General features: G+C 48.4%; 1 protein-coding gene across 15 annotated transcripts in view; it reads right to left on the bottom strand.

Moving 5' to 3' along the window:
- The window catches only part of ZMYND8 (zinc finger MYND-type containing 8), a 127172-nt gene that overhangs the window by 93361 nt on the left and 18562 nt on the right, over positions 1–15249 (bottom strand). Inside the window, exon 1 of one of the 15 annotated variants that reach the window (XM_055345646.1) lies at positions 4159–4753. The exons of 13 other annotated variants lie outside the window; for them this stretch is intronic. In XM_055345646.1, the coding sequence (XP_055201621.1) occupies positions 4159–4210 (52 nt within the window). In that variant the 5' untranslated portion in view covers positions 4211–4753. One more of the 15 variants, XM_055345703.1, reaches the window with a different exon arrangement.

Raw genomic sequence — 15249 nt, 5'->3', positions numbered from 1 at the left:
CAGTTCCCAAGTGTAGAGAACTCCGTTCTACACTGAGAAGCCTGTCTGCTCTCCTGCCCCACAGCCACCTGTGGGCTCGGTCTGGAGCTGTGAAGACAGAATGGAGCAAGGAGGCAAGGCAAGAGAATAAAACAGCTAAATAGGAGAAGATGCCAGGCCAGCCTCTCTACTTGTCAGGCTCCATCTGCAAAATAGGAGAAGGGATAAAAGGAACAGACCAGAATTTCTCATTTCGCATCCATGAAGGTGCTTCAGGGACCGACAATCTACAAGCCACAGTTCTGTACAAGGACACAATTTCCTGAGAAGAGGGCCATGCCTACATCACCTTGCCAAGGGTGTCATCAACTCCAAAGATTTAAAACTACAGAACAACAGGATCTAAAGGTGTCTTCTGAACTTTCAAATTCGTTATTCCGAGGAAAAGAGAGAAATATACACATAAGCAATATAAGCCACAGACAGCATTTTACCCAAGCCAGGAAACCAAAGGGGAAACCAGGGTCCTGCTCAGAGACAGAGGGATTGGAGAGAAGGCTGTATGTACCTTAGAGGACCCCAACCTTCTAGTCCCAGCAAACCACAAAAACCCCAATTCTGTTCCTGGCTACCAACACACCAACTCCCTCTAGAGTTAATGAGAGATTGGAGGCAGTGTCCAAGGGGCAGTAGTTTAACAGGTTCCAAGCAACAGACACATCTGTCAAAGGCACAGGCTTTCAGTGAGGCTCTTAAGGAGAAAAGTGAGAAATGCCAACTGGATTCACAGTCCTTCCAAAGCATGAGGGAGCAGGAGAGCATTCTGACTTAAAAACCTTCCCACTAAAAAAACAAAAACAAAAAAAAAAGACCTTCCCACTCCCAGGCCTCAGGTGGGGACAGAATAGTGGGTGTGGACATCACTGAAGTCATGGCAACAAGGCTGCCTTAAGAACCATTTCATCCAGAAAGAAAGCTGAGTCAAGCTTTTTTTCATTTTTTAATGATTTAATTCTGACAAGAATTTATTGCTAAACACATCTATAAACTTGGAAGGATGACAAACAGCCACTGTAGACTGAATTACCAGGGAAATGGTTCACTCTTGATCTGAAAGTCCTCTCCGTGGTGTAGCAGGGGCCTGCGATTCTACTACTGCATCAGCCCACCAGTGACCCTCTGCCTCCTAACTCCCATCTCCCCCGAAAAATAAGTCTGGTTTTGAAGGAGTTAACGTGGGCAAGGGAGGACAGCTCCTCCAAGCAAAGGACAGAGCGGTGACGCAGGAGAACAGCTTGGCATGGATCAGGAAACAGCAGAACTTTCCCCTCCTGTGACATTTCACTGAAATCTTAATAATACGGGAAGGCCTACTGGGTATTAGGAACATGTGAGGAGATCCTTCTCCAACTCGTGTCTTGTGAACCACCAGGAATAATCCCACTCGGCCCTTCCTAGATGTCCCCTGACCTCAAGGACACCAAACTTCAAGATAACCCAGCCTCTTAGCTTTCCCAAGCCACGAGTATTAACAGCTAAGGCTTTCTCTTAATACATACGATGTCGGGGGCCCTGTTCAAAGTGCTTTTGGTATACTTCCGTCTAAGTCACTTGCCCAAGATGACACAAGTAGCAGGGCTGGGATCTGAACCCAGGCCATGTGACTAGGAGGCTCACACATGGCCTCAGGCCGGGGACTGTCCTCAGTTTTATAGCAAGAGGGCCACATAACACAGGGTCTATGTTTAAGAGCACACTCTCATTTGGCCTTTTTCCCTCGGAAATACAGATGATGGCCTGGGGGTTGGTGAGGTCGCTGTATTCCCCAGGAAGCACACTCACCTTCCAATGGTGGCACCAGAACATGGGCCGTGCCACAGAACAGGCTGGGGGCAGGGGGCCTGCTTGGTCATCTCCTCTTCCCACGCCTCTCTCCCACACTCCCTTTTTTTTTTTTTAAGATTTTATTTATTCATGAGAGGAGAGAGAGAGAGAGAGAGAGAGACACGCAGGCAGAAGGAGAAGCAGGCTCCCTGTGGGGACCCCAATGTGGGACTCAATCACAGGACCGTGGGATCACGGCCTGAGCCAAAGGTGGACGCTCAACCACTGAGCCACCCAGTTACCCACACACACATCCTCCAAGCTCCCTTCCAATCTCCATCCAAGCCTGCCAGACTCGGCCAGCATAGGCACCCCACCCCCACCCACATCCGGCACCTGAGTCATGGCCTTCGACATTCTCCAGAGTTTGGAAATGACACACCATGACAGAGAATTGTCTCCTTAGGAGAGGGAAAGGGCCCCAGCAGGACAGAAGGGCACTTCCCCAGAAGTATCACCCTGTGTGTTTCTGTGGGTGTTAAAATGTCCTTAATGCTGTGGACGGCCAGCCTGTGGGCCTGAATGAAAAGAAACCCCATCAACAAGCCGACAGGCATCGTGGATCACATAGGGTGGCCAACTGCCGGTTGTCCAGAGTCGGACAGTCTGACAACAATGCAGGACAAGCTGGCCACCCTGCACAGAAGCTGGAGCACATATGCTGATAAACCAGGTCACAGATGAAACAGGCAGGGTGTCACAGTGGTTAGGACCTCCGTGCAGTGCAGCTTAAGGAAGCTACTTAACCTCTCTGTACCTCCGTCCTCTGCAGGATGGAGATCAGGGTACCTTGGGGAGTTACAAAAGGATTAAATGAGTTCAGTCATGGGAAGCTCTCAGCATAATGCCCACAAAGAGTAAGCGCTCCATAAATCATAGCTGTTTTTCCAAGCCCACAATCATCCCTCCTCCTCCTCCTCCACCTCCTCCTCCTATCCCTCTTCCTTCCCCATGCCTCCGTTGCAAAATCAGGCCTAGTTTTCTCAGAGGAGCCTTCTTAAGGTCAGAGTTATGGAAACGGCGGCCGGCCCATATAACATGGAGACAGGAATGAGCTCGAGACAGGACTTCTGCATTTCAGACTGTGAGCAGTCCGGCTTGCCTCCCATCACTGCGAATGAAGGCACGGTGGGCAGCAGGGGCCTGCGCTGGCTGGGGCTCCAGGGCAGTGGCACACAGCACTCACGGTCACTGCCAGCCCACGCCATAGCCTCCTTCAAACAGGACCACTCGCCACTCTCCTAGGAGCAGCAGAGCGCAGCCTGGTTAATCATCTCAACGTGCTGTCCAAAGGCACAAGCAGGTACCCACACAGGCCTCCCTCCCCGGGAATCAGAGGGCCCTCGCCTGCCAGTAAGGACATCATCATGAAACCAGAGCCTGGAATTTCCCTCAGGCCCAGAGCAGAAATGAGAATGGGGGAGCAAAGGCATGGGGCTGAGAAGGGGGCAGGATTTTTTCTTCCAGCAGATAATACCCAAGCCATGAGGAACACATGAGCGAAAAGAAATGATCTGGGCACACGCTGACCGTCTAGAACCACACCACCCCGAGGACAGGCTGCAGCCCACCCGAGGGGCCTGCCGCAGCCTCCTCCAGAAAAGCCAGCCTTGTCAGGGGCCTCCCTGCCTGAGAAGGTGAACTTCTCACCCAGACCACGAAAAGGTCTGGTATGGAAATAAGGCTGTGGAACAAAAGGGTCATTCTCAACTTGGGGGGAAAAATGTCACTGTTCTAGGATTCCCGAGCACCTCGGAGGCAAAGCAAGCGAGGGGCAGGTAACCCTGAAAAGGGGCGCTTACCTGCCATTGAGAAAGCTCTGCTGCTCACAGGGCCTCCCCTCTCTTTGAAAGAGAACTGAGGCTCTCACCCGGCAGACATTCCTGCTTCCGGATCCTCAGCAGCCTCTCCCAGGGGGAGGAGGAAGCAGCAAAGAGGACAGGCTAAGAGTCACCACTTACCAGGCCAGCCCCTGTCTTGTATGCACTAGGTGGCCCGGCTCGGGAGGGTCACCCTCACCTCTCTGCAGTCGGGCAGTCTGAGGCAGGGGACGCGCCTCCATGTCCCCAGGCTCCCGGCTCTAATTTATCACCCTCGACAGCCAGCAGCCCGGCGAAGCCTCAGCACACTGCACTGAAGAGCCATTTGCTTCACCGGATGTGAATAAACGCAACAAACTGCCCTTGTCCTGCAGGCTGGTGTGAGAAGTCCAGAAGGGAGTGTGCTGGTTTGCGATGTGAAGGGGTTTTGAGCTTTTTTTCTTTTCTAATAATTTTCAAATTAAATTAACCTTACTTCCGATATGCCTCTCCTTAGAAAGCCATATTCCCGCTACGTGTCGGTGCATTTCTCCCTCTGAAGGTCCCTCCCTGAAAATCAGGCGGACTGAGGCGACTCAACAGCATTCCCATGGAAAAGGTGAACCTCCAAACTCCAAAGGCAGGACAGAAATTGCCTCAATCCAGGGAAAAGAGGCTGATTTACAAATGAATTCAACTGTGTTGCCCTCAACAACTAGAGGAGGTTGCAACCACCCAGCCCCCTTCTCCTCCTCCAGGGGGATGAGGCCTTCTGGAAAAAGGACAACATCTCAACAGGAATTTCCTGGTTCAAGAATGCCAAGCTCTTTCAAATTTCACAAAAGCAAGGGGAGGCAGGGCCCAACCCCAGGCCAGAAACCACGGCACTCCACCCACCGCCTGAGCAGGCCCAGGCCCAAAAGGCTGCGTGCGCCCAACGTGTGTGCGTCTCGGGGGCCCGTCAGCTATGCCAAGTCACCACAAAGACAGTGTGGAGGAACCGGTTGCCTTTGGCCTTTGCTGCGCGGGGAGGGCTCGCGGGGAGGGCTCGCGGGAGGAGTGGGTCCCTGTGGAGGAAACTATTTGCATTATTTATCCAGGCTGAGCCCAGTCCCTCCCATCCCTGGGCCCAGCTCAGGTTCTGGAAAGCTCAGGTGCTGGTGGGTGGCTTGCAAAGGGGGGGAGGGGGACCGGGACTGTGGCCATCAGAGAGCCAACTCAGAAATAAAAGGGTGACTGCCTCGGGGCAGCCAATAAGGACTAGCGGGCTTAGAGGAAGGAAGGGGAAATAAAGAGGCTCAAATGAAGAAAAGGGAGCTGCTGGTAACCAGGCGATGCTCCCCACACTGCCCTGGGCTGGCCTGGGTGTGGGGCCTCTCGGGTAGTCACCTTGATGAAGATGAAAAGTGCTAGGACACTGGGGAGGGAGAGGGGGACAGGCCCTCTAGAGTCAGCTCATTGTGGTCCTTTGACAAAGCAATGATTTCAGACCAGGTTGCATCTTATTGTAGGGAAGGTCACCTGGGTATCAGTGCGCCCACCCACTCCCTGCTCCCCAGCTCAGGAATGTACAGGACAGCCCACTGGCACAGCCAAGACAGCACGTCCTATGGAAGTCAAAGATGGAAGAAGCAACTTCAGTGTCAGCACCAGGAGGCTGAAATGCAAAAAAAACGCTCATGCAGCCATAAAATGGGATGAAGAAGAAATCTCATCTTTATGTGCTGGCACAGAACAAAACCTAAGTGAAAAAATTTTGGCCAGAAATAGACCTGAGGGAAAGAAATTGGGGCTGTCTAGGCTCTGGGTTTGCAGAGGCCTGGAGAAACACCCAGGAAATCAGGAAACACTCCCGACTCCTCCTTCAGTTCCTTCTGACGGCGTTCGGGTATTTAACTCTTTAAAATATTTTTAAGTGGCTACGAGAAAACCGGAGCTCTCACTACATGCCAGGGGCTGCATCTGCACCTCCAGCACCCAGCACGCAGAAGGCGCTCAGGGCTGGCCCAGCATTCATCAGGTGACACTTGCAGGGGGCTCGGGTGTTTAGAACAGCAGAAAGCCATGATTCTCACAGGGTCTCCCCAGGAGACGCTCGGCAATGTCAAGAAACAGTTTTTTGGTTGCCACAACTAGAAAAAGGAAGGTGGTGGGAGCCAGGCATGCTGCTGACCCTACAGTGCACAGAACAGCCCCACAATGATCAGGCCCAAAAATGTCAATAAAGCCGGGGTTGAGAAATCCTGGTGTCAAGAAGCTTCCAGTGAGCTGCCAGGCAAGTCCGACCTTGTGTAAATACACCACCCACGGAGGCATCTGTATCTATTAAAAAGGAAAATAATGCCTAATACTTCACCTGGTGGCCCTGACTGCACATTTCAAACAGAAGAAAACAAGAACCGGAGCGTCGACAAAGTCACTGAGCAACTAGCTACTAGACATCTAGCCTACCCAGGGAACTGTCAGGGGAAGGTCCCCACCCTGGAGGAAAGACAGCCAGAGAAACATATAATAATAGTAGCTGCCCTTGGCTGACCACTTATCTCTGAGGCACTGTTCTAAATGCAAGTGATCAATTTATTCACTCCTCACCAAGGTTCTACAAGAAGGTAGATACTAAGTAGTCCCATTTTACTGATAAACTGAGGCCCAGGGCAGCCCAGGTGGCTCAGCGGTTTAGCACCACCTTGAGCCCAGGGCCTGATCCTGGAGACCTGGAATCGAGTCCCACGTCAGACTCCCTACATAGAGCCTGCTTCTCCCTCTGCCTGTGTCTCTGCCTCTTGCTCGCTCGCTTGCTTTCTGTGTCTCTCGTGAATTATTTATTTTATTCCAATAAAATCTTTTAAAAAAAGAAAGAAACTGAGGCCCAGAGAAAAAAAGAGGCCCACGATGAACCGGCTGGTCAACAGAGGATGAATATAGAATATATTCTACAGAGAATGTGAAACTGATCGATTACACACTGACCAGGAAAAATAGCAGGAGTTTCTGAACAACTCAAGTCAGGAGAAAGGGCAGAGCTGGTAAGAGAAACAGTGCTTTTTCTCAAACAGGGCTTGTGCAATTCACACCTACTATTTCTTAAGATGCGATTTGATTATCCTCTTTAGAATCCCTTCTGGGGAGGGATGATGTTTTTGCAGCCATTTGATGGATGCAATTCCAAGAAACAAAGTCATTTATGTGCTCAAATGCATGCACCCCAATTCAGCATGTGGTGCTGGCAGTTCCACTGCAGCTGGTTCCCACCCCAAAGCTCTTAACTGCACCAGTCAGTGGACTGGTTCCCTAGTTCCCTAGGGCTGTCAATACCACCTTGTAATTCTCTTATCACCGAGGGTGTGCTTGCTGTGGGCCAATGTCAACCTGGCACTATTGTGCAGTGTGCGGGCTAATCAGCCGTACCACTAGGTCTGACTCCAAGCACTGCCACCTGCCAGCTGTGTATCCTCTGGCAAGTCTCTTTGAGCCTAAGTTAAATTCAGCTACGATTACTAGAACCTTCCTGAAAGGGTTATTAGAATTCAATGAGACAACACATGCCACACAAACACATCTCACGTGTTATCGTGAAAGCTCAACACAGTCTCCCCAAGTCTTTTCGCACCTTCACCTACATGTGCACCAGACTAGCTCTTCCCTGACTGTTCCTGGGGGGGAAAAAAAGTTTCACTGAAGACACAAACTTTCCCAGCAAGTCCTCAGGCTGACACAGGTTCAGCCAAGCCAGGCTCAAAATCCCTGCATGGCTCAGAATTTCCTCCCAGATAAAAGCAGAACAGTCTAGGTGGCCCTCAGGACCCCACCCCATGCTTCCGGACAGAACCTCTTCCCCCAGACTCCTCCTTCTCAGCCTTCCTCAAATGAGGGTCTCGAAACTGGCCTGATTCCTAGCAACCTGCAGAATGTATTAAGGATGCCCAACCTTGCAGGGTTAGAGCCTACGTGGTGCCTGGCACAGAGCAAGCACTCTGCAGAGAGGTGTTCCTTCCCTGCCCATCATCTGCCCTATCTTGTTCAGTCCTACCTTCACAGCTGCCCACCTTAAGCCAAAGCACCAGGACTATTCACTTGCCCCTTGACAGCAGCCTTCTTCAAACCTAGGTAAGACATGCAGCCCCTGCTTAAAATTTGAGGGGCTTATTCTACACACTCGATAGCTTGTCCAGACCTACCATGCCCCCACACATGATAGGTCTTTTCTCCTTTTCTCCCCCTTCCACCGAACCGTAACCACAATGGCTACACACAAGCCAAGCTCATGTATACTTGCTGACACTTCCATCTAGAATGTTCAATGCCTAATCCTCCCATACCTGGCAACTACTGCTCTTGGCTCAAACATCACCCTCCAGCCTCCAGCCCCCTTATCATCTTGAAGGGTGGGTCTGGTTGTGTGTATCTGTGTGTGTGTGCGCACGCGCACATTTGTGTGTTGCTGTTCCTGCTGTCTTCACTGCAGTCATCTCTCACTGAAAATTATCAAAAATTATTTTCTTCTTTTGCTAATTCACTGATTTTTTTTTGTGTCTCCACCGAAGTGTGAGCTCAATCTCTGTTTTTCTGTCTCTCTTTGCCATAGACCAATGCGTGGCTCAGAGGTGTCCCCAAGGACACACATCTGACAAGGTAAATGAGCAACAAGGGTTAGCTAAGGTCGAAGGTGTGCCAGCAGACCTGACTCACCAGAAGCTCCCCTTCCCTGTTTCCGGTCTACGAATTTCACCCAGCAATCCAAGAAGGCAGGAGGGGTATAAAGTTAATGGGGAAGAGGACACAAAAGAGGCCGTGGCCATTTCAGGGTCCGAAAGAGAGAAACCAGAACCCTAGAGAGGAAATTCCCTTCTCAACAGGTACTCGGCCATTCCAGTTTCTTGCCTAAAGAGCCCATTTCCCCAGAAGGAGGGGATTAAGTAAGGATTTATTTCCCGAGCAGGATGGGGCCTTGCAGCTAAACACAATTACTGAGAAACCATAGGGGGAAACTCCGGAGGTTTTCACAAGCCACCTATTTTCCAGCTCTGCATTCTTCTTGCAGAGAGCTATTGTCTCAGAGTCACCTAGAGTTAAAGAGGGGTAATGTCTTTCTCCAGGGAAAACAAGCTCCCCACTGGGAGACCACCCACCATGATGACCATTTAACCAAATTTTTTAGTCCTGATTCTCTGCCCTTTTTCTCCACAGACCATTTTAAGCCTGAGGATAGGGCACCTGGGTGGCTCAGTCGGTTGACCCTCTGCCTTCAGCTCAGGTCATGATCCCCGGATCCTGGGCTCTAGCCCCACATCAGTCTCCCTGCTCAGCGGGGAATCTGCTTCTCCCTCTCCCAGTCTGCTGCTCCCTCTGTCTGTGCTCTGTCAAATAAATAAATTATTTAAAAAAAAAAAAAAAGCCTGAGGATCTCTTTTCAACCCCTCCCTGAATTCTCACTGGGATGCTCTGATTCTGTCCCCACAATACGAGGCAAGGACTCAAGGGGAGCAGAGCACAAGCACGTCTCTAAATGAGTGCAGCAGTGTGGACTTGGTAGGTTCACCTTCTTTCCATCCAGCTCTTAGCCGTGAGTCTGCTCTGTATGGTCTCTACCTCACCAGGCTCGACAGAAGTCTAGATTTTAAATGTACACATTTCCTCAAACGATTCCCACCAACTAGTGTGTCTGGTCCCAACCCAAGAAATAGCAACCTAGTTTGAATGACATTCCCCCAACTGCTGTGTGGAGATAGGGGGTTCCTGGAGGTGGCTAAAGAGATGAAGGACAAAACCAAGTCACCTTATTAGGAAGGGGGCCCTAGTGACAACTGATATGATGATCCAGTGACCTAGATGGGGAGCAATGGCCAGAACATCAGCCTACAACCATGGCCTGGGCCAGTGGTGGTCCAACGAAGGACCTCAAACTGAATTCAGCCCACTTCCAGCTAGGCGATACTTTTTAAATTAGCAGAAATTGTACCTAGAATAAATCCAGATTACTAGCTTCTCTTAAACAACAGAGAGCAGATGATCTGGCCACTTAGGGTCTCTATTTCCACATGAAACAATCCTCCAAGCTGCCCACCCTCCACGGATAGAAGGCAAAATTCCCCATTTGCCAAGGTCTCTATTATTCTTTAACCATCAAGGTAATTAAATCTAACCTTGAAAATCTCTTAAAGGCAGAGTAAAGCAGAGAAGAGCAAGAAGCCAAGTACAGGGAAAAGAGGAAAAGAGATAAGGGAAGCTCTGCTAGGATGGCCAAGTCCCAGAAAGTCAACCCCACCCTGGTACCGCAGGGGAGCGGGATTTGCCACCCCAAAACCCATCTCTGGAGCACCAGGATTAATTCAGGCTGGTTATTTTTAAGAAACTGCAAATGCAGGAGTAGCTCTGAAAACACCAGGTAGAAATTAGCCTTTTGTAAGATACATTTACATGTGTAAGGAAAATCTCCATTTGTAAGAATATATCCCCAGCTGTACCAGGAAAAGGGGAATAAACTAGAAACTCTTATTCAAGGAGAAGACGACTTAAATCTGCATAACAACCTAACTCTTGTTCTTGTGCTTTTCCTGGTGACCTCCCATAACTCCCTGCCCCCAACACCCTCTGTCTTCAGCTGAAGATGGTGCGTCCAAGGAGATATCTTTGGCCATTTCCGGGAGTCACTCCATTTTTCTGGATCTTTCTCATGTATTCATGCATTAAGCTTGTTTGTTTTCATCCTGTTAGTGTGTCTTACATCAATCAAATTATCAGACCGGCCGATGAATCCAGAAGAGAACTTTTTCTAAGTTTGTTTATATTTTTCTAAGTGGGGAAGAAAGAATAAATGAAAATCTATCAATCACTTAACATCGGTTAAGGGGGGGGGATTTTTAGCTTTTTCTTTTTATACTTCAGCTTGTTACAAATGAGATGGAAGCAGAAAAGACTCCATTTTAGAAAGGCTCCACCTGCTGTGTTTCTGCTAGGCCCCACTTACTCATGCTCTAAGTCTCACCTTGCATCTGAGTAAACCAAAGCAGCCATGTCCCCATCCCAGCAGGGAAGCCTGAAAAGTGAATCATCCTCTGAGTTTCATCCTAGGCCCCCAAACACCTGATAACAACTAAGAACCGGATCCCGAGCTCCTGGCTGTATTTGATTTTTTTTTTAAGAATTTATTTATTTATTCATGAGAGACACAGAAAGAGAGGCAGAGACATAGAGACCCAGGCAGAGGAAGAAGGAGGCTCCATGCAGGGAGCCCGACACGGGACTCAATCCCGGGACTCCAGGATTACACCCTGGGCCAAAGGCGGATGCTCAACCGCCGAGCCACCCAGGTGTCCCAAATCTTGCACAAAGCCAAGGATCCTCTTGGTTTGTCCTGCAGGACCTCCTCTGGGTCCTTGGAATGGCCTGCCTATGTCACAAAGAGATGTGCTACCTTTAGCACTGGAAAGGAAAATCCAATAATCCATTTTCTTCCCTGAATCAGTTTATATTTCTTGGAAGAGATACTTAAAAAAAAAAAAAAAAAAACACTTACTGAGCAGCTACGATAAACCTATAGTACTGTGGTGATCAGAGGTGAGACAGACTTGGTGGTGCCCATGACCACTTAGGCAAAGAGACACACAGGTAAATGAATTTTACAACAGACGGTTTATCTGGGAGACTGGAGAGAGGGTGGCCCAGCATATCTTGTGCTATTTGTCTCCCAGCCAGCATTTCACGATGTCAAGGGGCCTGGCAGAAAGTCGGTTCAGTGGGGCCTAGACAAGAAATGGCAACTTGAGAACACAGGGAGACAGCCATACTCTCTTGACAGAGCTTTTTGGAAAAAAAGAGGAGGTCCAGGAGGGTCTGAACCGGCAAAACTTGATCTCTGATGCAGTAACTATTCATTCAGCATCTTCTATGCTGTGCATATCCCTGACTAGATAATTTTCACCAATGGCATCCAGCACACCACCCACCAAGGTGTTAAAGCTACAGAGCAGTGCTGTCCAATAGACCTTTCTATAATGAAAGCAATGTTCTATACCTGTGCTATCTAATATGGCCACCTAAGCTGCAGGCAACTACTGGACAACTGAAATGTAGCTAGTACACTACAATTTTTTTTAATTTTAATTAATGTAAATGATGGGGCACCTAGGTGGCTCAGTGATTGAGCCTCTCTGCCTTTAGTTCAGGTTGTGATCACAGGGTCCTGGGATAAAGCCCCACATCAGGCTCCCCACAAGAAGCCTGCTTCTCCCTGTGTGTCTCTCATAAATAAATAAATAAACCCTTTAAGAAAAAATTAATGTAAATGTAAACAACCTCATATAGCAGACAGCATCGCTGTAAAAAGCTCTGTATTAAACAGACAAAAAAGCCAGCACAGCAAGTGAGCAAGAATACCTCAGAATCCTCCACCCATCCCTACTTGAGGGATTTAGCAGGTGTCTTCAAGGCATAATGATGTGATGCCTAGAAATATGTATGTGGACTAGCCTTTGATTCCTTCCTCAGCCCAGCTCGAAAATTCTCAAGCCTTTAGTACGTATAAGAATGCCTGATCAGAGCTGATTGTTGTACTTTCATGGACAATTTAAGGGATTTTGACTTTGGAAGCCAAAGGACTCCACTGAAGGAGGTGTAAATAAAGGCTCAGAAAGAAGAGGGGCCTGGCTCCCCAAGCATGAGGAGAAAGTGATACTAAGGCAGTCATCTAGGAGAGCAGTCTGGAAGGACATGCAAAGGTGAGCCTCTGTGCAGAGCAGGAGAACCCCCTCTATGACAGGACCCACACTCAGCCTGAAAGGCTGTACAGGACAAGGGGCAGGTCTGCAGGGATGAGGACAGGACGCAGGGGCCTTGAATCTCTCTCTGCTGAAGACAGTGGTCTTCAGGACCCCTTGGAAATTTAAAGCAGAATAGCAGAACAATCGGACTTGTGTTTTGGAAAGGGCCCTACCAGAGTGGTATTACTACTTTGAGAAGGGAAAGAAATCTGAGGGAAGGGGGCCATTTCAAAGAGTGCTATATCCCTGGAGGGAAAGAAAGACAGGCCACCAATCGTTTCAGGGAAAGCAGACATCTGAGCTTGGGTAATTATTTCCAGGCACGGATTATGCTGGAAACAAAGCCATCCTCTCTAGCTGAAAGGCTGTTTTTACTTGGTTCTCCAGGATAAAAGTTCTATCCATCTGATAGACAAAGTCAAGCCATTCACTCGTTCGTTCAAAATAAACATTTATTGCACACCAACCAGAACAGGCACAGCGGTAGTTAAAAGGCAGCAGGCACAGGAGGATCAAGGAAAACAAAAGGCAGGACCCAGAGCCTTAGACTCAGGGGGGTTGGGAGGTTAGGAGAAAGGTGAGGACAGGATCTCCCAAGAAGGAGAAAAGATCCCATGGCTAGAGATGGCACTCTCTGGAATCTAAAGGATCAGTGTGGCCCAAGTAAGAGAGAAAAGGGGAACAGAGTGAAAGGCTGAATGGGTAGGCAGGGAGGCAACATATGGGGATTTTAGGATTTTGATCTTCATCCTGAAACTAAGGAGAAAGCACGTAAGAGCTTTAAACGGGAGGTGGGAGCCATAGAGGTCCCTTGCACAAAGATTTGGGTGGTGGGCAGGACAGAGACCACAGGACGAGCCAAGAGACCACTGTTCTACAAGAGTGATAACATACAGAATGATACTTAGGACCTAACACTGTAAGAAAATGACACAAAGGCAAAAGGACAGACGAATTAGGAATAACTACCATATCTCTGACCCAGCCAACTAGCAGAGCACTGGCTTATCCATCACAGTAAAAAAGCAGTTGTTTTGCTGGGGGCTGGGAGGGGTGGGCAGCAGGAAAGCAGGTGGGGAGATGTGAAATCAGCTTGGGACACACAGAGTCTGAGACCCCTGTGAACAACAGGTAGGCAAGCCAGGTAGGCAGCTGGCCCTCTCTGCCTCATGACTCAGGAAAAAAATCTAGGTTGGAAATAAAAAACGTGTGAGTCACAAAGCTACGGATGTGGGCTAGATCACTCAGGGAAAGAACACGCTGGGAGAGAGGAGGACAGGGCCAAGCTTTCTACAACGCCAACACTTAATGGCCGAAGAGAATGTGCCAGGGAAAGAGGGGGAGAACCAGGATGGAGATGGCAAAAAAAAAAAAAAAAAAAAAAAACAGCCAAAGGAAGAGATGGTTTCCAGGAGACAAATGAAGAGCAATGTCCAATACCTCTCTCAGATCAAAGTGAACAAGCCCCGAAAAGCTCCACCAGAAAAAGTAACAGGGAGTCTGCAGAAGTGCAGTGAGGAAGCTGATGTGGAAGGACCACGTGGAAGCCACAATGGAGCTAGCAGGACATATCAGGAGGTGAAAAATCCAAGACATGAATATAGACACTTCTTGTAAGGAGTCTGGGTTTGAAGAAGAGTCCAGAAACAAGAAGAGTTGCTACTAGAAAACACACAGGGCCAAGAGGGTAGATGTGGGAGAGATTTTAATGTGTAAAAGAAATCTATACATTCATCAAAACGTTAAACAGTTACCCTATGACCCCAAACCCCAGACTCCTACCTAGGTTTATAACCAAGAGAAATACAAAGCATACATCCCCACAAAACGCATACAAAATTTTCACATCAGCGTTTATTCAGAGTAGCTGAAGAGTAGAATCAAGTCAAATGTCTGTTAACAGATGGATGAGTGGATAAACAAAATGTAATATACCCATGATAGAGCAGTATTCCGCCGTAAAAAGGAATGAAGTACTTGTGTACACACGACAACATGGATGAGTCTTGAAAGCATCAGGTCTAAGAAGTCAAACACAAAAGGTCATATACTCTGTAATTTCATTTGTATGAAACAAGCAAAATTAAGTACATTCACAGACACAGAAGGTAGATTTCCGGTTGTCAGGGCTGGGGTAAGGGACAATGGGGAGGGACTATTAATGGGGATGCGGTTTCTCACTGGGATGAGGAAAATGTTAAAAATCAGTCCTGGTGATGGTTGCACCACTCTGTGAACATATTCAAAACTACTTAAAGTTTATACTTTAAAATGGAGATTTGTACAATATGTGAATTATATCTCAAAAAAGCTTTTGGTTTGTTTTTTTTTTTTTTTTTTTTTCCTTAAAGTCCATGAAATGCCAGATTTCTAGATCCCCAAGAAAGATGGAGGTGGGCAGAAGGGACTTGGGGTGATGGTTGGAAGGGCCCCATGATACTGCAACTCCACCCCCACTATGAGACATGGGCTTTCCAAACTTGCTCCCCTCAAGTCAATGGTGGAATACCCACCATCAAGGGATCAAACCTATATTTGAAAGTTTCAGACAAAAAAAAGTACCAGGATCTCTAAAAGGCCTTGGACCTAGTACCTAACCTCTACCAGCAATTGGGGAAGAAAAGGAAACCGTTCTTTTTAAACTAAAGCAGTCAATTTTAGATCACAGTCTTCTAAGAACAACAGAAGTCACATAAACATATAGCGTGGGTCAGGCTTCAAAAATGGGGGGGAAATGGGGCAAACACAAAGTTTTCCACAAGTGAACCACAAAACTGAACTGCACAAACAGGGGAGACAGGATCCCAAGAACACATGCACAGGAGATG

Source organism: Nyctereutes procyonoides, unplaced genomic scaffold, assembly GCF_905146905.1.
Source record: "Nyctereutes procyonoides isolate TBG_1078 unplaced genomic scaffold, NYPRO_anot_genome, whole genome shotgun sequence".
Classification (NCBI taxonomy): domain Eukaryota; kingdom Metazoa; phylum Chordata; class Mammalia; order Carnivora; family Canidae; genus Nyctereutes; species Nyctereutes procyonoides.
This window is presented reverse-complemented; position numbering and strand designations above follow the sequence as displayed.